Source organism: Seriola dumerili, unplaced genomic scaffold (genome assembly GCF_002260705.1).
Source record: "Seriola dumerili isolate Sdu_G_001 unplaced genomic scaffold, Sdu_1.0 BDQW01000609.1, whole genome shotgun sequence".
Classification (NCBI taxonomy): Eukaryota; Metazoa; Chordata; class Actinopteri; order Carangiformes; family Carangidae; genus Seriola; species Seriola dumerili.
The window spans coordinates 1,110,055-1,134,192 of NW_019174864.1; the positions used below are offsets into that span (position 1 = coordinate 1,110,055).

A 24,138-nucleotide genomic window follows, 5' to 3' on the forward strand; every position below is an offset into this window, starting at 1 on the left:
AGTTCCTAACTTGCTGATTTAGGAGAAACTCCTAAAACTAATGGGCGTGTCAGTCCTACCTTTAATTTCACTAAGAGTAATTCACAAAGCCACTTAGCGCAAAAAGTAGCTCCTAAGTCTGGGAGAAGTTAGAGGCAGTCGAGAGGACTCCTAACTCACTCAGACCAAATCACAAAGAATCTTAAAGGGCTGCTGCCATTCTACGTCACAGTGTTCTGGAAACCTTACATGATGCTGAATTACTTAAAAGATACGACTCAATCACGAGGGAATAATGATCGTTGTGGAGTTTGTGAAGGATTAAATAACATCTCCTACCAACCGAAACAACCCGTGGACATTAAGTGTTTGGCAACACTGCGTTACTTGGCAACAGAGAAAAGCCGATCTATCCACCAAACAATAAATGCGCTGTGACCCGACATCATAGCACAATTCATACGATTTCCTTTCTATGTTCAACAGCTACAGAGAAATAAAGCAGCTCCATGCCAATAGCCGGTAGGCCTGCTGTGATCTGTGCAAGAGATGGAACGCATGTAAAAATGATTGCACCACCAAAGGAAGAGGAGGTATTTGTAAATAGGAAAACAAAATCACATCATCAACACACAGGTTGTGTTGATGCTGCCTGTACAGTTCTAGACTTTGTTGTACAGTGTCCAGGATCTACACAAGAGTCATGAATCTTAATGGAGAGTGACCTGATCAGCTGTTTGAAAGGATCATGTTCCAGCTGGATGTCACCTGGTGGGGGAAGGTGGAAATCTTCACACACCTCAACCCACAGCCGGGACCACAGCTACAGTAGGCTACAACAGGCCAGTTAGCTTTAGTTAGGCAGTCTAGGACAGGTTTGTTTTTTTTTGTTTCCATTGAGAGAATTGAATGTAAGTTTTTATATTAAAATTAAATTCTCCCGGGTCGACACAAACCTAATCATACAGATGCATTGTGGAGAATGCACTACTTTTGTAAACAGCACCTAATCTGTTATAATTTCATTTGTATTCGTTTATTTCTCTGTGTTTTTTAAATCATTACTGCGGGATGTTGCGCATGCGTTTTCACCGGCACAGGCAGTCTTTCATCAACCAATCTGCTGCAAGGGAACTCGTCCATGAAAATTGACGTCAGCCATAGCAACGGAGTCGCACTCTTGGCTTAAGAGTTTTTTCCTTACTAAAAGTTGGTCTCAGCAGCTTTGTGAAGAGGACTTAGGAGAAAACTTTTAGTTAAAAACGTTTAGCGTGACTTAGGAGTACTCTTAGTGGTAAGATAAAATACTTTGTGAATACAGGCCCTGGTTTTCTGCATTAACTGGTCAGTATTCTGCATTCACATTTTATCTTACCACTAAGAGTACTCCTAAGTCACGCTAAACGTTTTCAACTGTTTCAGTTGGTGGGAGATGTTTTTGCATCCCTCACAAACTCGATAACAATCATTATTCCCTTGTGATTGAGTTGTATCTTTTCAGCATTGTGTAAGGTTTCCAGAACACTGCAACATGAAATGACAGCAGCTCTTTTAAGATTCTTTGTGATTTGGTGTTAGTGAATTAGGATTCCTCTCGACTGCCTCTAACTTCATCCAGACTTAGGAGCTAGTTTTTGCGCTGAGTGGCTTTGTGAATAGCTTTTAGTAACAATAAATAGGAGTCCTAAAGCTAGAACTGACACGTCCATTATCTTTAGGAGCTTCTTCTAAATCGGTAAGAATTTGTGAATACAGGCCCTGGTCATTCCAAAGAGTTCACTGACTTTTTCTTGTCACTATATATGTGACGGGTCATATTGTGTGATATGCAGCTTCACACTACTGTCGCTTCTACGGACCACAGACGATGACCAGGTGGATTATGGGGTGTTTATTACACACAGTTCCTTCCTGCAACACAGCATACAGCACGGCAATGGCATGTGAAACTATCATCGATCTCAGGATAATCACAGTGAAGTCCTCTTTTCTCTGTTTAGTTCAATAAACAATAAAATAAAAACAAAAATTACATCCTAGTGTGATCGTATAGTGTATATTGTTATTTCACAAGCATAAGTACAAACCCCCCACATAATCCATTATGTGACATAAAATTGATTTTAAGAACACTTTCAACATTTACCATGAGGTAAGTATAGAAATACACTAAATTTAGATGAATGAGTATTAACCCTTTAGCTGAACAGGTGGCAGCTCACACAGGCAAAATATACAATAAAATGTCATGAAAGGTAACATAACAAAATGCACAGCATATTGCCTGCAACACAGCATACAGCACAGCAATGGCATGTGAAACTATCATCGGTCTCAGGATAATCTGAACAACACATGGAACGAGGGTAAGCATTCAAGCTAGTTTAGCATCATTACAGTCTCCAAAAAGTAGCTCTATGGCTTAACAAATCACAGTAAGTGCTAAAAACAGTTAGCACAAATCTTACATCGTACATTACACAGCAAAATATAAAACATGAACACCTGAAACCTTTAACAAAATCATTGATTATCCCGGACCATGCAAGAGGACATCTTACCACAGTGAAGTCCTCTTTCCTTTCCTCTGTTCAGTTCCCACGCCAACCACTGCGCCAATAGATGGCAGTGTTGCACCTTTTTTTGCCATAATTTACAAAGCACAAATCTACTCCCTTACATATATTAACTGGTTTTTGCAGTCAGATTGACAAACTAATTTGAATTCAAAATCCTCTTCTCTCTTGGTCTTCATTAGCAGAAAGAGCCTCCTGAAGACTGAGACACAGTTGAAAGATCCAGAAGAAAGCTAGAAAGTTGGTTTTGAGTTAAGTTTATTGCCCAAGGAAAATTATTATTATTATCAAAGGATACTATTTTCAAAAGAGTTTTCATGTTCAACTTTCATGTTCATTTTTTTTATTTCTTCAATGAGTTTTAACAGATCTATATCTACTTTAACATGTATAAATAACTTTTTCAGTTATGAACTGAATCTTTCAATTATTTACATCCATGTAAATATTTTTGTAAAATACTTAGATACAGACAGGTAATTCCATACTGAAATATAATGTATGACACATAAGTCCCTATATAAATATATGTCATCTATAAGGAGATATATTATTATCACATATATACATCCTCTGGATAAATGAAGATACAAGTTTACAACTTACTGTATATGAAATACCCATAGTAAAATTTGTGTATTTACATATATCAGAAATATGTATATAATTATTTTTTTACAAGGTGTAACATGTTGCGACCATACATGTTAAAGATACATATTTAATTTATATATGAAAGTTTATTAAAGCAACATACATATAAAAATACTGTATACTCATGTATGTTTTTCTTATGAATTTCTCATTAATTTTAAACATGTCTAACTTCAAAGTCTGGGAAAGTGGTATCAGACTTTTGAGTCTACTGTATATAACATCAACATATATTGACAGGTTTAAGGACGGATATGTATTTATGTAACATGTCTACAATATAAACATACATATATAAACATACATATTTGTATGGGCTGTATTTATATGTCAATATAGGAAATTGTTTCATTTACTTAAAGGTTTTATATATAATTTTTAAACATGTATATGTTTTATATGTACCTATATTTTACACATTCAATATATGAACATGCATAGGCTATGCAGAGGGCAGCAGATATTTAATACTGTACTGCAAGTGTACCTTAATATCTGCTGTGTGTAGAGTTTCCCTAGGGGCTTGTAGCTTTGAGCTTCTGTTGAAAAATGTATTTTTTGGATTATTAAGGATAAACACAAAATATGAAAATTAATATTTCCTAATCAATCTCATTATATTTTTTGCTTTAAGTTTTACATTCATAAATGAAAATTTGCTGAAATTAAACCTCACTTTCATGTTTTCAACACAGAAATGGAGCTATAGCTATAGTAAGACAATAACTTGGACAAAACCAAAAAACTATTAAAACTATGAAATTGTGCTCCCATTTTAATGTTTTCATTTAAGTTACTTTCTATTTATCTTAACCCCTGACATTTTTTTCATATTTTTTTATATGCTGTTGTGGTCCTTTGTCCTATTGATTATGTGAAATATTTGAAATAAAGAAATAAAAAAAGACCCCCAGGGGTCCCAGAGAAGGTCGTCCTCCCACCGTTAGGTGGCAGTAAGTCCTGTTGAAAAGAGCTGAACATAAAAGAACCCAGACTGTAGGTAAAGATTTAGACAAAAAATTGGTTTTATTTCAAACTAAAGCTCGTGAAAATTTCAGTGCAAATACAACATCATGAATCATTTAATATAATTTATAAATGTAATAGTTTGTGACATTCAGATTTGACACCACAACATGTATTTTTGTTTAGTTATTTCTTTTCCTTTGTTCAGTTTTGTTTAACGCTATGTTGAATTACTGTATATTTTATATTTATTTTTATGGCTTGTAAGAAACTAACTTTCAACATTATGCTCAGCAATAATAAAGACAGTATTGTAGCGGATGTTACATAGAGAGGAAAGGTTCGTCCTCATGTGATTAGTGGGTGTGTGTTGTCTTCCCCCCTCATTCAGTGCGACGTTTTATTAAAGTTGTAAGATGGCGACGGTGCATCTAAGGATCGGGGACCTAGTGTGGTGAGATAACCTTTAAACACTGTTAAACGCTTTCGTTGCCGCTGCATGAACCTGCATTGCCTGCAGAAGTATTGTATTAGTTGGTTTAACGCAAATGTTTCTTGTTGGTGTTAACCACATGTAATTAATTTAAGTGTTTTCGTACTAGGTTAGTTGATAGTCAACCCAAACAAATTGCTAACCAAGCTGACTCAGCCAACAGCTGTCGTTAGCTGCTAGCGGACAAGCTACAGGAAAGGTTGAGACTTAAGGGAGATAGTTTTTCCGGAAACAAACCTGTCTGTTATTAGGTATAAGTTTCAATTCTTCACGACGACGTGTTGAGTAAAGCTTCCATTAAATACTTTAAATTTTGTAATTTTGTGACATGTTGTGGTTGTGACGAGCTTTGCTAGCTCTGTAGCTTAAGCGGATTTCTACTGGAGGTGGATTCGCATCTGCTCGGCTTCCGTGTTAACTGTGGCCGCTCTTTCTCCCGTTTACCTCTTTGGATTTGCATGTTTTCCTCAGAGGCTGAATTTTGGTCAGTATAATCCACATATGTGGCTTATTTGTGTGTAGAGGGTTAGGGTTACTTCAAACTGGTCGTCTCATGTCGCTTTGTAGCACTAGTTTCATGATGGTATTATCAACATTACAAAATATACTACAGAGAAAGTGGGACAGGGTGCCTCTTATATAAGGAATACGCATAACAACAATGTTGCCCATCTGTGTCTTTAAACTGGATTAATCGACCAATTCCAAAAACGTTACACAGCAATTTTTTGTTTTCTCTAGTTACATGTTTTAGTCGCCAGCTGCTTTGAATATCGTGTTATTAAGCATGTCAGACTTCATACTGACACGTGGCTACTGCTAAATAATATTTAACAGTAGTAGTAGCTAATAGTCTTCAACTGAAAGCATCTGACAGACTATGAAATTAGGTAATGTGGCAAGAGGAAATGTTAGTACAACATATGAGGACATAACAGCAAACTAAGACAAGAAGATTGGATCAAGTAGAACCCTATAGACTGACTGAAAAACACCAGGGGATGATAATCATTTATAAACACAACATCAAAATTAAACATCAGGAGCCTCACAGAGCAACACTGCACCTCCACTGTGTTATGCTGAAGGATTTTTGCTATTTTGTCCTGGCTCTAGTCCAGTAGTGTAATACAACTGACTGGTTTTGTAGTTCTGCTTTTTTAAGCCACTACTTGCAGTCTTACATTGTCACAACCAAGAGAAAGTAGAACTGGGTATTCATGGAAATGTCTGTTAAAGTGCTGATAACTGAGATTTGGCACAGCTTTCATTCAGCAAAAGAAATAAAGTTCCCAGAAGTCAAATGTTGTTTGAATACAAGCAGCTGTACTGGAACCTTTTAATAATCTTTTGATTTCATCAGAAACTGGCCTATCAAAGAACAAAACTCTGACCAGACAATTGATGGCATCTTTCTGGACTTAATCATTTTCAATAATCAGTACTTTGAATGCATTTGGTACAAAATATGTACTGAGGTCCAACACCAGCAAGACATACACCAAGGCTAAACATATCACTCTTATTTCAGGGGGAAGCTCGGTCGTTACCCACCATGGCCAGGAAAGGTAAGAAGTGAAGACATGTCAGTGGCTGGTTCAATTACATTCTTCTATTTGCATGACAGTTCTTATGCTAATATAGCTCTATAACCCATTTCATCAAATTTCAGATAGTAAGCCCTCCAAAGGACCTGAAAAAGCCCAGGGGCAAAAAATGCCACTTTGTGAAATTCTTTGGAACTGAAGACCAGTAAGTTTGCAGTGTAAGGTTTCTGTCTTGACTGACCTCACAATACCTCCTCCAACAAATGTTTAAGGGCTGTGTTTGTGTGTCTGTCCAGTGCCTGGATCAAAGTAGAACAGCTGAAGCCCTACCACGCTCACAAAGAGGAGATGATCAAGATAAACAAAGGGAAACGCTTCCAGCAGGCAGTCGATGCAGTCGAAGACTTCCTAAAGAAAGCAAAGGGAAAAGAACAGGTGAGGGGGTCGTTTTTGAACAATTAATCCAGCACATTGTAATGGATCTTGCTTTTATAAAAAGTTTTTATTTATTCTCATTGTCTTTTGGTTCTTCTATAAGTTGTTGGTTTTTGTTGACATGCACCTAAGACATGAATTTCAGGCTACGTCAGCACTACTACGTTTGCATTTGAAAACAATCTCCGTCCAGACGAGCGTTTTAGCTTTGTATCAGAAATGATCTCTGTCCAGACTAACACACCTGAAAACACACATACGTGACCATTAGTGTGCGCTGAGCATGCGCATGCCAATGTAAACAGAAAGCAGATTCTCTACTCTGCTGTTGGTTAGATGCAGGAAATACTATGAATGAAGAACAACAAAGACAGTTTCAGCTTTAAAATGCAGATTTTAACTGAACAGCTGCTAGCAAAGACAACAAGGTCAGTAAGACTTGTAATTCATTATCCATGTCACATCTACCACTGGCAGTTATGATTGATAAGATCCAATCGTGGAGCAACTGTTGGTGTCTATGTCATTGTTTCCAAAGTTTACTGATTGAGTATGTATAACATTTAATTCACAAACTAACTCTTGGAAAACACCAGGCATCACATTTTGATGAGATGTAACTGTCTCTCTTAATTTCACATTAGAGTTTTATGATGGGGAATCATGAATGTGTCACTGAACTAATTTAAGAAAAATCTGCATTTTTTGGTAAATTCATTCTTTCAGACAGGTTGTCTGGTTGTTGTATATCACTTTAATGTAAAATGTAGAATTATATCTTTTCAGTATATAGTTTCAGTAATGAGGTACAATAATATTCATGATTTTTGTAAAAGCATACTAACCTAAAAACCTTTTTATGAGAAATTCGCAGAGTGACAGAGATACAGAGTGTCGTGGTAACCATAGTAACTCACTCACACACCTGTCTGTGTGTACAGAATGGGAATAAATGGCAATAACGGATTTATGGATATTTCTCACTTTGTCCTGATGGTCTGCAGATCTCTGTTTCTCTGTCTTGTCTGTCTGTGCGCTGTCGGCGTCTTATCACCCTGTGACCTTAAACTCACCACTGAACAAAATGATTTTACCAAGTGTCTAATTGTGCTCTCCGTGCTACTAGAGACTGTGTATGCTACTCACATGCTATTAGATTTACTGGGAGATTTAGAAAATATTAGTGTGATATACAATCTTATATTGACAAAGACGGAGCTCAGCCCCCCGGCCCAATTTAACCCCCGGCTCTATTATAGGCAGAGCTGAATTTGATGACGATTTTGTTCTCCTCTTGAAAAGAAGAGGGGAGGGGCAAAGTCCTGGCAGGAGTTTAAACTTGAATTGCGTTTACTTAAATTTAAATTTATTGCGTTTAAACTAACAAGTTTAAAGTTGTCTACAATGAATGGGTCACATTGCTTACACTATGCACACAACATTGCTATCATACCACAACCATGGGTACTGAGTTAGCCCAGTGTCTCTGTCTGTCCATGTCTGCACATGTATTCTGATGAAAGGTCAGGTAGTCAGACCGACTGAGCCGGTGAAGGAGAAAAAAAATGTTCAACTACAACGCAGTACATGCAGGGCACAAAAACAGCCTAATGAATAACGATCATGGCATGGCCATGTTTAATTTTAACTCACACACTCACAAAAAATAGTTGCATATGTGTCGCAGTCTGGAGCCCTGCAATGTCTGCTAAAAATTATCAGCATTGGCCAATCTCACTCATAGATGATCGGTATCAGTATTGGTGGCAAAAAAAAATGTGATCAGGGCATCCCTAGGCGTTAGTTTGTTCAGGCGGACACATGGTCTCTGTCTAGGTCATCTACCCACCAGAATCAGTGGATTCAACCCTGGGGGAAACAGTTTTCTCTTTTGCTCTGTCAACGTTTATTGTAAAGCCATCCTGAATTCAGAAAGTTATCCTTCAGCTCTCTTGACAGTTTAAACGGCTGCACTAAATAATAGTCTGTTTTTGACAGAACTCAGATGGCAAAGGAGACTCAAAAGGAAAGAAGACACCGAACAAGCCTCTGAAAATACTGGAGGAGGATGATGAAGATCTCAGTGCCCTGAAGGACCCCTCTGAGAAGGTCAGTTGGTCACTCACAAGTTCAAACATTAGTCAAATATATGTTTACTCAATGTACAGTATTTAGAAAAGAAAAAGAGAGAACACAGGGAGAAGTGAAGAGATGGAGATTCACTTTATAGATTTATAGACTGTTAACAAGTTCTGACCCTCATTCTTCTCTCCTCAATGCATCGAGCCAGATCCTCTCACTGTCTGTGGGGAATGTTGATTTCAGAACACCCAGGCATTAGACTGACCCCTAAAACAATTTGGTGAAATTGTCTCCACTAAACCTGTAATGTATATTTTAGTGGCCTACAATTTTAAAGTGATCACATCTGTTAACTGAGGCTTCATGAGGACAGAAACATGCACAACGTTCCCCTCATGAGTCTAATACACACAATAATGGGGCATACAATTTTTAAAAAAAAAAAAAAAACCCTTATCCACAACATAATCATAGACAAATATAAATAACATAAATAAAAGAATTAAACAAGATTACAGAGTGATTTGAAGTTCTGGTCCACTGACTGGCCTGTGTCAGACCCAGTACTGTCCTTGTTTCCCCGTCAGCATATAAACTTGTATTTCTCATTCACATAAATCTGTAAGAAAACCACATCTTCCATCCTGTCCCAGGATCAGTTACTTCACTCACTCATAAGGGCGGTCCTGTGGTGTTTTAGTCTATCTGTTTATCTGCAGGTCTTGAAAAGTCTTGAATTCAATGAATTCAGATTCCCCAAAAAGGCCTTAGTAGGTGGTGTCACATTGAGCCACTGCAAGTGGGGTGGGGGGTGTGAATGCTGGGGAAGAATGTTTAACAGTCCCTTAAGTATGATTCATGTGGTGATATTAACAAATGGTAAATATAATGGGGCTCATTTTGTTTTAGTTTTAGTTTTTGCTGGGATGCATTGGCATTAAGACTTTCAGAACCAATGGATTAATCCATCCATCAATTTTCTGCTTCTTGGTCCAGGCCAAGTTAATTTCATTAGCTAATTAAGTCTATAATTAGGAATTATTGTTATGTTCTGCTAAGATGTACTGGGAAAAAATGGATATGATGATAAATAATTCTAGGCCATATCGTCCCAACTGGTTTTTCTTCATACTTTGGTCAGTATTAAATTACGTTCAATGTTGTAGTTATACCTAAGTGTAAGTTTAACTTGATGAATCCTGCAGACACCAAATTAAAATACAGCAGAGACATAAAAGGCCCACAGTAAATATCATCAAAATAATATCAGTACCATGACATAAAAGATCGGTTCACCCAAATTACAAAAAACTATTTTCTCTCCCATCTCAAGTGGTGTCTATCCATGCAGATCAGTTTGTGTGTTTTGTCCAGGTTTTGAGGTTCCTGTCTGTCTAAGATTTCTGCCTCCACCCTAACAAAGTGGAGGTCTCCTCCATCTGTGACAGAGAAATGTCCCCCACTACAGCAGACACCTTTGATTTAGAAGGTGAATGTGTGTCTCTCTCCTCCTTAAGGACTTAACTGACTCTGACCCCGAGCCATCCAGTATTGAGAGGCTGGGGGCTGGACCTGGCTCAGGATTCAAATGGGAAAGCAGTGTAGGTGAACCCCCCCTTCCCACCAAGCCTGCCTTGCCTTGCTGCTCTTCTACCTGACCTTAACCTTTGGCTTTAATCACCAACAACTGCAGACCTTTCCCTTCTGACCTTTTTTGGTGCTCACTCTTGACTACTGAAACTGTGTGTTTGCTGTGGTCACCAACTCTGTATGTGGAGGCCCAAAAGGAGGCGGAGGTTTGGTTGAGTTGACCCAGAAATGTGCAATTTCCTGGTTGGCTTCCTGCTTTCCATTAGCAGCCTGCTCCTCAGGACCAGGGTTGTTGACCACTTGTGAATAAAATGCTCTCAATCCGGTGTGATCACCAGGCTTGTGTTTGTGTGTGTAAAGAAACATTGCACCCCCAGATAAGAGATGAGTCATTAACTGGTCTTCTTTATGTCAGTGGAAACATTTTCACAACCATCAAACATGGTGAGTTGGATGGTAATGTTCTGTGAGCCCAAAAGGCCTAATTTTGCATCATTATACAAGAAGTAGTTATTCTTCATAGTGGAAACCGTGCACCCCCCTCCTCAATAACTTTCTTTGAATGTAGCTAATTAAACTCCCAACAGTAGAAGCTTGCACTGCCAGCTACTGCTCCTCTCAGCCTTCTTCATGGACTGTTCTTGTGTAAACAAAATTGGCACATTTTCTTGTTTCACCTATCTTTGTATGCAAAACTCAACCATTTCCTCCATCTAAAGTACTGCAGCAACTCATGCTCATATATTTGCTGCTTTAGAAATCTGGATCCAGTTAATTTAATTTTGGTTTCAAGACTGAAATGGATCTTTGAAATCGTGTCATTGTATTTTGGATTTGTACTAAGTTTACCAGTTTCCACTCACATTGGAAGAAGCAGACAGTGACCAGCTTTGTGGGTCGAACTGATCATTTTAATAGAAGTGCAAGTATTGGAATCAATACCGTCTGGTTTCCAAGGATTTGTGCTCAGCCACTCTCATATTTCTCCAAAATATGACCTCTTTTCACTTGATAACCCCACACTGAGATATTTTAAAAGATTACCATATACTTTTAAGTCACTTTCAGGTTTTGGCTGAAACAGTTACACAGTGATCAGTGTATAAATAAATGTAAAACGATCAGTCGTTCTATTCATTATATAAAGCACACACCAGTTGTGTCAGTTTCTGCACCTCTGGTTCTGTTGAATGGCAAACTGTTGCTCTCTGTTGGTGTGAGTGTTCTGAGACTACTGTATTTATTAATCCTGGATGAACTGTTCAGCAGTTGAACACCCATAGGGTCCTCATTGGTTTAATTAGCCTTTCATCATCAACAGTTCAGAGCACAATCACAAATTTGTGAGCAGAAACTGTAGAAAATCATGGACCACAATGGGAGCCCTGATGTGTCAGCACTGTGCAGTGTAGATTCAAGGGTTTCTGCACATTATGTTCTGTCAGGTCAATACATATCCATCTGCCATCTGCACAGAGAGAACTGTCCCACTGAACTCTTCTTCTGTTGCAGCCTGTGAAGGATGACCCACATTTCCATCACTTCCTACTCAGCCAGTCTGAGAAGGTAGGTACCTCTGAATCTTTTTAATGTTTCCTTCTCTGGTTCAGTTAGAGGAATGGATGTTATGTTGTCTGTCACCTCATTATATCAGATCTCATTAGATAGCCAGTTTGAGACTCTGTAGACGTGTGTGTCTCTGAATGTGTCAGTTTGGTTTCAGTTTGACCAGTAGAGTAAGAAGCTAATGTAGCACCTTGTGTTATCCTCTTCACTTCTGTCTCAACACACACAGGCTGTGTTTCTTGGAGGCAGTAGTGTTTCTCATGGCACAAATCACCCAATTTTTCAGTAGCATTTTTACAGTCAGCACTAAATGTCCCTAAGCGCAGGCCCACGTTTAATATTTAGCACTTCTGAAAAGTAATTTCAAGTCAAATCATAAAGGACAAAAATTTAAATACCAGTTATCACCAATATGTGACTGATCTGCATGTAGTGTTGTTTGTTAGTAACTGTGATTTCATAAAATGTTTACTACATAATTTTGTAATTACATAGTTTTGCTGAAGATACAGAGACTCTGATGTGAACTTGCAGTGTGAAGTGTGTAGAGTTTATTGATCATCTCTTGATTGTTTGCTCTCTCTCCACAGCCAGCGTCATCAATGGAACCCATTAGCAAGCGCCTGAAGATAATTGAAGAGGTGAAGTAACTGGTCAAAAATGTTTAAACTTAAATGGATTTATGTTAATACGAATGAATCTTTTTCCATGATGTGCTTTACATTTTAAACTATACTGTGTTGAATAACAAAATTTCAGCAGCAGGTTTTGTTCCTTACTGATGTATGTAGCAAACCTGGGTACAACTTGTCTCTTTGAGGATGATGTTGACTGTTGTTTTTGATTGTGCAGGACACAGGGTCAACATCTATCCAAGCAGCCGACAGCACAGCCATCAATGGCAGCATCACACCCACAGATAAAAGGTAGTAACAAAACCTCACTACAGCAGTGTTGAGCACCATTATCAGTTACTGATGAAATTCAGCTGGAGATGGATCAAAAGGTTGACACAGTGGATTGTTTTTACAGATTTATAACTTAATTTTGTTGTCATTTATCATGCATCAAAAGTGAGATGAATGTGACAATTTGTGTTCCTCCACGCCAGCTTCATGTGTGGGATACACATGTTTCTAATAGTTTTAGTCAGTTGGCAACACTTAGTTGTTTCACTGCATCACCTCTAACATTAGGAAATGATCGACAAGTCTTCCGGACCACATGTCAAAACAACTACTCATCAAAGCCTTATTGGGAATGACAACACATCCTTGTGTACGCAATTAAATGACATAAGTGGACATAAAAGCACAAAAGGATGAAATATATACCCTAATAACAATGGTAGCTTTGGATTTAAAATATGGTATATGGTATTTAGAGATCACGCAGATGTTTTGGACCCGTGATGATGGCCGACTTATCAGAGATTTAAGATTTCCTAGGGCAATCCTCTTGGAACTGTGCTGAGTTGGGTCCGGCTTTGGTGAGGTACAGGGTGAGGCGTTATTGCCTGTTCCCTTACGAGGGCTGAACACACTTGAGTTACACGGCAAAAATGGCATTTCAGAGAGAACAGGCAGACCAATCTGGACTGTGGCAGTCATCCTTGAGCCGCACAATGCCAGCTGTACAGGATGGAATCATCTGTATGTCAGCCAGGTTTATAAAGTTCCCATACAATGTGGTTGAACAGGCCGATATTACAGTGCAATTTGTGCAATAGCAGCCAGAGACGCTTCACACACACACACACACACACACACACACACACACACACACACACACACACACACACACACACACATTCTGCTAAAAGCACCATCAGAGGATGAATTTGCCTTTCAATAGAAAACATCTTCATTTCATAAAAGTGCAAAAATGACAGACTACTCGCTACTATCAAGGCGATTTGAGAAAAACTGTAAAATCAGCTCCTGACACAGGAGCACATATGCCCGAATTATATCATTGTCTTTAAAGCGTCTTTACTCCTCAGTGGTTTGAGCTAGAGACATGCCTGTTAAACTACAGAATCAGACCTTTCCAACAAGCTCCTGTTTGTCTGTGTGGGTCATTTACTTCCGTTGATAAACTATTGCGTAATGTTGGCAAAGATTTGGATAGTCTCACATTTTGCCTGGCACATTGCTTCATACCATCTGAGTGTCTATTGAAAACATCCTAACGGTGGATGTATAGTGTATGAAACAAACAAAATACTATTGTAAACATTTTTACTAATTTCAATCAAGAGAACGTGCATTAAGTTCCTTGTGCAGGACACGTCAGGCCCCACCGCATTAACAGCCTCTGCCACACTCCCACCTTGTTTGTTTTCTGTTGTTATTAATGCCAGAGTGCAGAATAAAACCTATTTATTTTGGACTCTACCTCTAAAAGCAATACCTCCTCTTCGTAAATGTCTCTTTGGCAACTTTCTGCTTGGTTTTGCCATTTTTCCTGATCCTGGAGAGAGGGGTATTCCAGGCATTTGTACTCATTAGCATATTAAATTTGGAGGGACAGAGGGTGGAGTGTGTTATTCATCCATGTGGGCTCAATTCCATGTTAATTGGGATGTACAAAGAAAATGTGCTTGCATCCTGCATGTGCACGGTCTACATACATCTGAATTTTTTGGTGCGTACGCATCTTTCCAGCTTTGTGCCCCAGGTCTTCAGCTGTCCAGTGTTGGTGAGTCTGTCCACTGCAGCCTCAGGAGGTGTAACCTGGCCTGGTCTTCTGCTGTTGAACGTTGGACGTGTTGTTCACTCTGAGGCTGTTCTGCTTAGCACAGTTGTAAAGAGTGGTTATCTGAGTGACCGTAGCCTTTCTGTCAGCTCCAACCAGTCTGTCCATTCTCTCTGACCTCTCTCATCAACACAGAGCTGCTGCTAACTGGAAGCTTTTGTTGTTGCTGCATTCTGAGTAAAAACTCTAGAGACTGTTGTGAGTCAAAATCCTGGAGATCAGCTCTTTGAGAAACACTCAGACCAACAATCATGTCTCAGTCAAAGTCACTCAGTCCCATTTTTACTCATTATGATGTTTGACCATTAACTGAAGCATCTAAGCAGGTGTACAGGTGTTCCTAATAAAGTGCTCCGTGAGTGTATATGAACGATGCTTTTTTTATTTCATCATTTGTTTGCTCATGTTTTGATTTGTTTGTTGATTCTTGCACTTTGCCTTCCAGGATAGGCTTCCTGGGTCTGGGGCTGATGGGTAGCGGTATAGTTTCTAACCTGCTGAAAATGGGTCACGTCGTCACAGTGTGGAATCGCACAGCAGAAAAGGTGCGTAATGCAACACACAGTCATGGTCAAACAGGAAACTGACGACACATCCAGTTACAGCAAATTATATGTTTAAAATGCCGTTGAGTTAGCATTGCTGTAATAATTTATAGTTTTTTTTTTTTTTTTTTTTTAAAGCAGTTGATGATAGACCATTAACTCATGACCACCCATTCACACAGACGTTTCACAAAGAGTGAGAAAAGTTTAGCTGCTGAAAGAAACAGTTAATTGTGGACAAGCACAGTGCAAGAAGAAATTTTGGGAGTGGAACATGTCAGATTTTTTTTTAACTGTGATATATTGTGTGCATGTATTCTATTGTGTGGATTGTGTTTCTTTTTTAACTTGCATGCACCAATCAGCAGTTGCACTCATTTTGTTGTATTTTAAATGCAATGAAAATAATGTTTTTTTTTATTCCAAGATGCATTTCCTCATGGAAACTGATTAAAATGTTATGTTAGAATGAATTTAGTTTAATAATTTTCAAAAGACAAGGTATTTACCAATTCCACAGTAAATTGTGTTTTCAAACAGGATCACATTTATTGTAGCAAAGGTGAACAACACTAATCTGACTATTAAAGGTTGGAGTTTGTGACCTCTGGTGATGCTATAGAGATTTTTTCATTAGTTGGGTGTCGTGTTGTTCATCTCGTACACAAGGACTCTCATATGCAGGGGTGATGCACATTCCTGCAAATGGTGTCACACATTTCCAGTGATCTGCTGATGGCAATAATGCAATAAATGAGGCTGCTTGCTGTTAAACATAGATGTAAGCAATGCAGGATTTACCATTTTTAACAAATCAACTTTACAAATGTTTTATGAGGAAGGAAATTAGTTGACACTTTTGCTGTGTGTCTTGGTGAGTAACTCTAAATTTAAACAACATGGAAACTCCATAAGGTAGCTTTAATAAAACTGTAGAATGGTCATGTAGGTGTGTGTTTTCTGCTAATGACTCCTGCCTGTTGTGCTCCAGTGTGACCTGTTCATCCAGGAGGGGGCCAGGTTAGGCCGGACTCCTGCAGAAGTGGCTTCCATGTGTGACATCACTTTCTCCTGTGTCTCTGACCCAAAGGCTGCCAGGGATGTGAGTATCATCTGATCTACAGTAAATTACTTCCTATTGAGGTGTGAGTAACGGGCTCATGGGTAAAAACTTCTCCATGTTTTTGTATCTGCTGCTATTCAGTTGGTGTTGGGACCCAGTGGAGTGCTGCAGGGAATCAGGCCAGGCAAATGCTACATAGAGATGTCCACTGTAGACCCAGAGACCATCACAGAACTCTCACAGGTATACACCAGTACACACACACACACACACACACTAAAGTAGCCACAATTTTTGAAAAAAAAAATATATTAAATCTATGTTTTAAATTATTTATTCAATTGGCAGGTGATCACGTCGCGGGGCGGTCGATTCCTGGAGGCTCCAGTGGCGGGAAGCCAGCAGCTCTCCAATGATGGGATGCTGGTCATCCTGGCAGCTGGAGACAGAACAGTCTACGAAGACTGCAGCAGCTGCTTCCAGGCCATGGGCAAGACCTCCTTCTTCCTGGGTATGTAGAGTGTAATGTGTATAGTCAGCCCAATGATACAGTGTACAGATGAAACAGGCTTCAGTGTTGATAGTGTGTCACGATTCTGGATTAAATTGGAATCACTGAGATCATGATTTTTTTTCAATATGAATATTAATTGCACTCATTTATCTAATACAGTCTGATATAGGACTGGCACGTCAGCTTTGGACAACAGAAAGGGAAGCCTCTTGTATTTAGCTTCAAAAGCTAAAGTACTTAAACGGCTTCATCAACCTGACACTGAACATAAAAACAATCAACTTCAGGATCTTGTCTCTTCTATTCACAACCTTTGTGGGTTGGATTAATTTTGTCATTTGTCCTTCCACAACTTTTCTCTCATGTTGTCATTTGCTGGTGTCTCTCACTGGGTTTATTTTCCTCACTGCTGGTTTCTGCTGCTCTGAACCAAGTGGTGTAACGATGCGATGTCATTTGTTGAGGGAAAAAGTAAGAATGTTTGTTTTGATGTAGCTGATGTCCTTGATGAAAATTGTTGTCATTTAGAAATTAGATCTTATAGAGTTTGAATGGAGATCATGATTTTAATAGGATTAAATGTGCAGCCCTGCTGTTGGATTGGATGGTGACAGTTGAGATTACATCGTTGCTTTTATGTGTCGGAACGGCACAGGTGAGCTGTGAGCTGTACGCTGCGCTGAGCATTGGTTCATGTTTGAGTGCGCAGGACATGACAAAAGCAGTGGCAAAGAGTGTGTGCACCTCTGTGTGTTCATGACAACAGAACATTGTTTGCACATACAGTTCTACTGTGAGTCCAGCATAATAGAGAGAAACTGAAACTGGTATCGATCCAATTGACGCTAAAGTCGATCTTCAAAAACAAAACATTATATCAAAAGTATTGATATTTTGGGATCGATCTGTCCACCCCTAAAAAAACACCCATGTCAATGTAACAAAAAAGACCTGTCATAACAATGATCCTTTGAAATCACAGATTCTCTGAGCGATCACTTGTCCCAGCTGTTGTATCAGCTTTGGTAGTTCAGAAGACCATCAGTATTGAATCACAACCATCCTCTGGTAAATGGACCTGTGTTGAACTAAAATCACAGCAGCCAACATGTTTGGACCTTAAATAGAAAATCTTACAATCTTAATCTTAAATTCAGACTCTGATCCTACCATAAGCTGCCTCAGCACAAATCCAGATCCATCAGACCAGGCTCTGTTTTTCCAGGCCTCATCTGCAACATTGCATGTATAAGCAGGTGTACAGCTGTTCCTAATAAAGTGCTTGGTGAGTATATATATCTCTGACATTTCAGATGAAAGTCTCACCTCTGGTTTCCAGTTTCTGTTCCTTTGTTCAGATTGCTCAACAAGCCAGATGATGCTCTCTGGTTTTCCATTATTCCAGGCCAACAGAAATTTAGGCACATAACAGTTTCAACACAGAGACTGCAACATGTTTCTCCTTTTATGTGTGTATAAAATATGTGTGTGTGTGTGTGTGTATGTGTGTGTGTGTGTGTGTGTGTGTGAGAAGGTGAAGCAGGGAATGCAGCAAGGATGATGCTGATCCTCAACATGGTACAGGGCAGCTTCATGGCCACCATTGCAGAAGGGCTCACTCTGGCCCAGGCCACTGGCCAATCACAGCAGACCTTCCTGGACATCCTGTGCCAGGGCCAGATGGCAAGCACCTTTGTGGACCAGAAATGCCAAAGTAAGTCAACACAAAGGAAGTTTAAAGTCATCTGTTTATTGATTTACCTGCACCTTGCTTATTAGTTGTTTTTATTCATTGTATTTATTTGTACATTTTCTCCTTTTAATCTTAAATGGTGACATGTTCAGCTTTTGGCCATAGAAAAATTGCTTATATTAACATTGTCAGACAGACAGTTTCAAACAAAATCTGTCCATCCATCCATTTTCAACCACGTAATCTGGGATCCAGTCATGGTCGCGGTAGCAGTGCACAGCTCTGGCTCTGGAAATAAAATTTCTGGAGAGGGGCTGGACTCTCTCCTTTTCTGGAGTTGCCCAGGGTGAGAGGGGCGGGGTGAATGTGGAGAGACTCACAAGGCAAGTAGGGGGAAGACTCTGACTGTTGTCTGTGCTTGTGCAATTTGGAGTATCAACTCTTCTTACAGTCTGCGGGTCAGGTCCTGTAAGGGGTATTACATAGAGACAGTTCTCCTGGGGGACTTGAACACCACGTGGGTAACACCTGGAAGTGAGTAAGTGGGAGGAACAGCCTGCCTGATCTAAACCCAAGTGGTGTTTTGTTGTTGAACTTTTGTGCTATTCATGGATTGGCTGTAACAAACACCATGTTCGAGGATGAGGTGATTCATAAGTGTACTTGGTGGCCTTAGGCCTCAGCTCAATGATGGATTATATCAGATCTGCGGCCATATGTCTCAGACACTCTGTGAAGAGTGGAGGAGAGGTGTCAACTGATCACCACTTGAGGAAGACAGCCTGGAAACATGAAGTCAGGGGGAGTTGGGAGCTTCTGCCTGTGGCCTATTGAGGTATTCCAGGCTCATCCAACTGGTACGAGACCCCGAGGTGGACCCAGAACACAATGGAGAGATTATATATCTCATCTGGACTGGGAACGCATCAGGATCCCCCAAGAGGAGCTGGAAAATATCCCTGGGAAAGAGGGACATCTGGACTACCTTGCTTGACCTGCCGCCACGACCCCCAACCCAAACTGAAAATATTGTACCTTTTTTAAAAAAAAAAAAAAAAAAAAATTGTTTTTTTTAATTCGCATTTATGATAACCTTCCTTCCTGTTTCTTCCAGATATTTTACAGGGCAACTTTAAGCCAGACTACTATTTGAAACATATTCAGAAGGATCTGAGGCTAGCTATCTCCATGGGCGACATGGCCAACCATCCAACCCCAATGGCTGCAGCTGCCAATGAGGTACTACTGTTTAATTTATTCATGTTTGCTTGTGTACACTTTTACGCCTCCATGCCAGCGACAGCCCGGACCAGAGGTTTTCAGGTTATCTGTCTGACACCATTCTCATGGACGCAATATCTCATTGACACCTTGAGAAACTTCTTCAAACTTGGTACAAACATTCACTTGGACTCAAGAACAAACTGATTAGATTTTGGTGGTGAAAGGTCAGAGGTCACTATGATTTCACAAAACACATTTTCAGCTATAACTCAGAAGTGATACGCAAGTTATAATTCATTTTAACACAAATGTTTAAAAGGATGAAATGGTGACATTTTACAACCCAAATGGTCAAAGGTCAACTTCACTGTGACATAATGTTCTGCAAAAACACATCTGGCCATTATTCAATGCTTTAACGCAGGAAGGGGAGATTGTGAGAGTGCAACTTGACTGGTTGTTGTAGGCCGTAATTCTAGTCTTCTCTGCTTGTGTTCTCGTTTTGTGCTTTTACCTGTGAATTTCACTACCTTACTACTGTCGACCATTTCTGTATATTTCATTAGGGTCGGTGACGGAAACCCAGATCCGAACTAGAACTGGTTCAAAAATGCCAAGAACCTGGTACCCGTTAAAAATAGAGAGATAGATAGTTTTGGTCCTGCTTATTAGTTCCTACATGTCTTTAAGGATGTACATAGGTATCTGCCAGGACCTGTCTCTGTGACTACATCATACAGTAATGTAACCATGTGTCCATTTGCGTAGACACAAGCTTGCATGCATAGCAGCAGATGATGGAGATCCTGGTGTGCCCCCGACAGCTCACAGTTTAGAATTTACTTAGCCTGTTAAGCCCTAGGGATGCTGGGGGTTATGCCTTGCCTAGACAGACATACTCAAAATAGATTATACATAGCACATAGCTCAACAACCATCAGGTCCATTTGCAAGAGCTTGGTCACTATGGATAGGTAAGACCTCAGAATTTATTCCATGTGTCAGAAACATTGTGACTGTTACTATAGCTGAGTAAATTGTGATAAACCAAAGGAAATATGTAATTATTTTCCTCTCCTAGAATTTATTTAAAAATTACACACTGGATAACACCATGATAACAATGGTCCCATGCGCTGGGATGACAGTGATTTCATTCAGCAACTTCATGACTACAACTGTAACAATGTATGTAGAAATACCACAAAGCATAAACTCTACAAAGGTTTTAGTAGGGACGGGGCCAGGCAGATGCTCCACTTGGACAAGGTACCCAAAGTGTGCCAAAGGTTTTTTTTTTTTTTTAACCTCTTGAAAGGAAATCTGGCTACAAAATACTAATGATTTCCACTACAGGAGGCTAAGTGCACACACAATACAACCCTTAGCCACTTCATGTGTATCATCAGATTCTACCATTGAGCACAGTGTGACATACCACTCGAAACCTCAGGAGATGTAGAGAAGGATAGCGCTGTGTGTTTAAACTGCAGTACCTCCAAACACGTGCCAGATGGCAACAGGCTTGGCGGGGGGGGGGTCTCTGCTGTCCAGGCCCCCATCTCTGCCGACTTGACAGGAAAATCGTATGGATAGACTCAAAATTACCAAGAAAGGGTAAGGAAACAATATCCTTTTGTTTGGATTAGAACCGCTTTGGGATTTAATGGAATATTTAGTCATAAACCCAAAATTTGACATGTGGACTATAAAATGAGAATTTTGGCCCCGTGTTTGCTTTGGGGCTGACATGAGCTGCTTAGCTCAGGCTACACTATGATTGCTATCAATGGAAAGAGTAGCTTCTCTAGTTTCATACGACACTCAGCATGGTGGGATGGAGTGAGTGGATTACATGTACTGTTGCATTTCATTTCGACTGTTTACATTGATAGGGGTCTTATTTTGAAACAGATATTGAAATTTTACAGGCAATTATGTATCGCACCATTCTGCCAGACAGGGTCTGTCGGGCTTAAGAGGTTAGTTAACTTTTATAAAAAAATTAGCTAGCATTAAACCAGCTGACACTAGACTGAAGCCAGCTGACACAAGACTGAATGCAAATAGGACACATGAATATGCTAATTAACATATTAAATTATCTAGCAACATTTAGCGATTATTTTCAAGCTGAATCCATAGTTTTCACACTTGACCATACACGGTCCAGACATGTACCGGGTTTTGACCTATGCTGTGTCAAGTGTGAGTACGGTCATACTCACACTTGCTGTTTTTAGGTGCATGAATGTGTTCACACTGACAAGAACGACAACATGCAGTGCAATATAAGCAGCCAGATGTTGCACTCAAAACAGTCCAAAAATTGAGTGTAAAACGCTGGACACTTCCCACCCTTAATGATCACCATATTGATGACCATTGAGGGTGGGAACATTGATTAAAATCAATGTTAATCAATTGTGATTAAAACTTTCCTTCAGCACCACCCTCACAGAAAATATCAAGGACAACGATATGGGAGATTGAGTATGACAGTGTGCATCGTCTCTGAAGCCATAGAGATTAGATGAGTAGACGATGGGCACCTGGGAACAGAAGTCTAAAAGACTGGATCATCAGATCCAACCACTATCTCTCTCCTTTCTACCAAGATATGAATAAATGCTAAATTAACCAGAGGAGTGAAGCAAGAATCTGCATTACAACTGATACTTTTTTTCTGTTCCCATGCAGGTATACAAGAGGGCTAAGGCACTGGACCAGTCAGACAATGATATTTCTGCAGTCTACAGAGCCTACATTCACTAGAAAGGGGTGTGACCTATCCTCTGGACCACATAGTCTTTAATCCATTCTTATTTCTCCCTCATCATTTACTGTTTTTTTTTTTTTTTAATTTTAGTAATTTTATTTCATTCGTCCCCAGCGCCAGCTGTTACTTGCCCACAAGTCGCAGGATGTAATTCCTTTTTCAGAGGCAACAACCTTGAGCATTGTACTGACTGTACTGGGGAAATGTACGCTGTAAGGCCTGGGACACGCTGCCTGCATTACCTGTGCATGGCCGTCGTAGAACGTCTTGATTTTCATGTGAACAGGTTAGAGTGTCCACACAGCCTGCGTGAGACACAAGTCTGCAGCGCCACATCTAGTCTTGTTCATGCATCATGTGCACAGTTCCCAGCAAAGACAGACAGGGAAAAGATCCGTTGATAGTATTGACATCATACCAGCAACGTTACATAAAACAGACGTGTTTCACTATAGTGTCGATGTCTAGGCTGAATGTCCCAGACATGGAAACAATATACAGTAGTATTTTTTTTTTTTTTAGCCATTTTATCAACAGCATGTGGAGACAGTGGGGACCATGTGTACTGTATGGTCATAGCAGAAACCCAGTGCAGGGTATAGTTATATTGTGTCAATAATTTGGTGGCCAGTCACCGTGTGTGTGTGTGTGTGTGTGTGTGTGTGTGTGTGTGTGTGTGTGTGTGTGTGTGTGTGTGTGTGTGTGTGTGTGTGTGTGTGTGGCTTTGAATGAGGTGAAAAGAAATCAAATATTGAATTGATGGCGGCGGCGGCAGCAGCACACGCTGGGGGTGTGGACACAGTTCTGCGAGGTGGCTATCATGCAGGTGTAACACAGGCCGTGTGTCTCGGGCATAAAAGTTCTCCGGATGAGGTTGTAGCTCTGTACTGCTGCAGTTTCTGACAAGACAAAGAATAGTAGATGGGTGTCTGTGAGGATGTCAGGTCCAGTGCTCCTGTCAACAGCATGTTGTGTGACTCCAGATGAATTGCTGTCAGGTTTTGTGGATGCAGTAACCCTTAAGATTTTTTTTTTTTTTTGTTCATGTTCAAATGAAGAGTTTTATTTAATTGAGTGTGATATTTGCTTTTCTTTTTAAATGTCCAGAATTCCATGAGAGAACACCAAGAACATGCAACTGCATTGCCTTAATATTGTAACCCCTCAAGTCCTTTAATGATAGATGTATTTATTTATGTTTCTTTCCAGGTCTTCTTGGTGCAGTTTGTTCATGGCTTGTTTCTGTATTTCATGATGATGATGATGATGATGATGATGATGATGTTTCCTTTTACGTTGGTGTTAATGATCTTTCTTGAACAGGTTAAGGACAGAGCAACAGATGTGTTGAGGCCTTAAAATGCAGTAATAGTTGATGTTTCTCATGAAGACTTGAGATTTCCACATTTGAAACCCTTCATTTTTTTTGTTTGGAAGAGTTCTCACTTCTACTGTGTTTTTCTTTTTTAATACATTAACCTGCAACTAGATAAATCCACTGTATGAGTTGCATTTTAACTGAAGTTCATAATTAAGCCCCAGTGTCATGTTTTTTTTTTTTTTCTGGTAAGTTATAAAAACTTATGGGTGGGTTTTGATGCAAAGTTTAGAACCTCCATCTAAAATACTCAATTAAAAATCAAACTAATGAAGCAGGTTTTGTTAGTGGGGAGAA

The 24,138-nt window shown here is 39.6% G+C and overlaps 1 protein-coding gene across 2 annotated transcripts; it reads left to right on the forward strand.

Annotated features, from left to right (window-relative positions):
* The first annotated feature begins 4,572 nt into the window (after positions 1-4,572).
* glyr1 (glyoxylate reductase 1 homolog) lies at positions 4,573-22,956 on the forward strand. 2 transcript variants are annotated; one of them, XM_022764910.1, is made up of 16 exons: positions 4,573-4,629; positions 6,200-6,236; positions 6,341-6,420; positions 6,512-6,650; positions 8,649-8,759; positions 10,250-10,333; positions 11,835-11,888; positions 12,479-12,529; positions 12,741-12,814; positions 15,091-15,190; positions 16,182-16,292; positions 16,395-16,496; positions 16,602-16,764; positions 18,302-18,481; positions 19,575-19,699; positions 22,385-22,956. In XM_022764910.1, the coding sequence occupies exons 1-16, from the start codon at positions 4,592-4,594 to the stop codon at positions 22,457-22,459; spliced, it is 1,524 nt and encodes a 507-aa protein (XP_022620631.1). In that variant the 5' UTR covers positions 4,573-4,591; the 3' UTR covers positions 22,460-22,956. The 2 variants fall into 2 exon arrangements, with proteins under 2 accessions (XP_022620631.1, XP_022620632.1); XM_022764911.1 differs by lacking the exon at positions 10,250-10,333.
* The last annotated feature ends 1,182 nt before the right edge of the window (positions 22,957-24,138 follow it).

Excerpts from the sequence above, each read along its gene's own strand:
- glyr1 (XM_022764910.1), top strand. The coding sequence starts at position 4,592 with ATGGCGACGGTGCATCTAAGGATCGGGGACCTAGTGTG. Across the intron at positions 6,651-8,648 it reads AAGCAAAGGGAAAAGAACAG|AACTCAGATGGCAAAGGAGA; the intron begins GTGAGGGGGTCG and ends TGTTTTTGACAG. Across the intron at positions 12,815-15,090 it reads ATCACACCCACAGATAAAAG|GATAGGCTTCCTGGGTCTGG; the intron begins GTAGTAACAAAA and ends TTTGCCTTCCAG.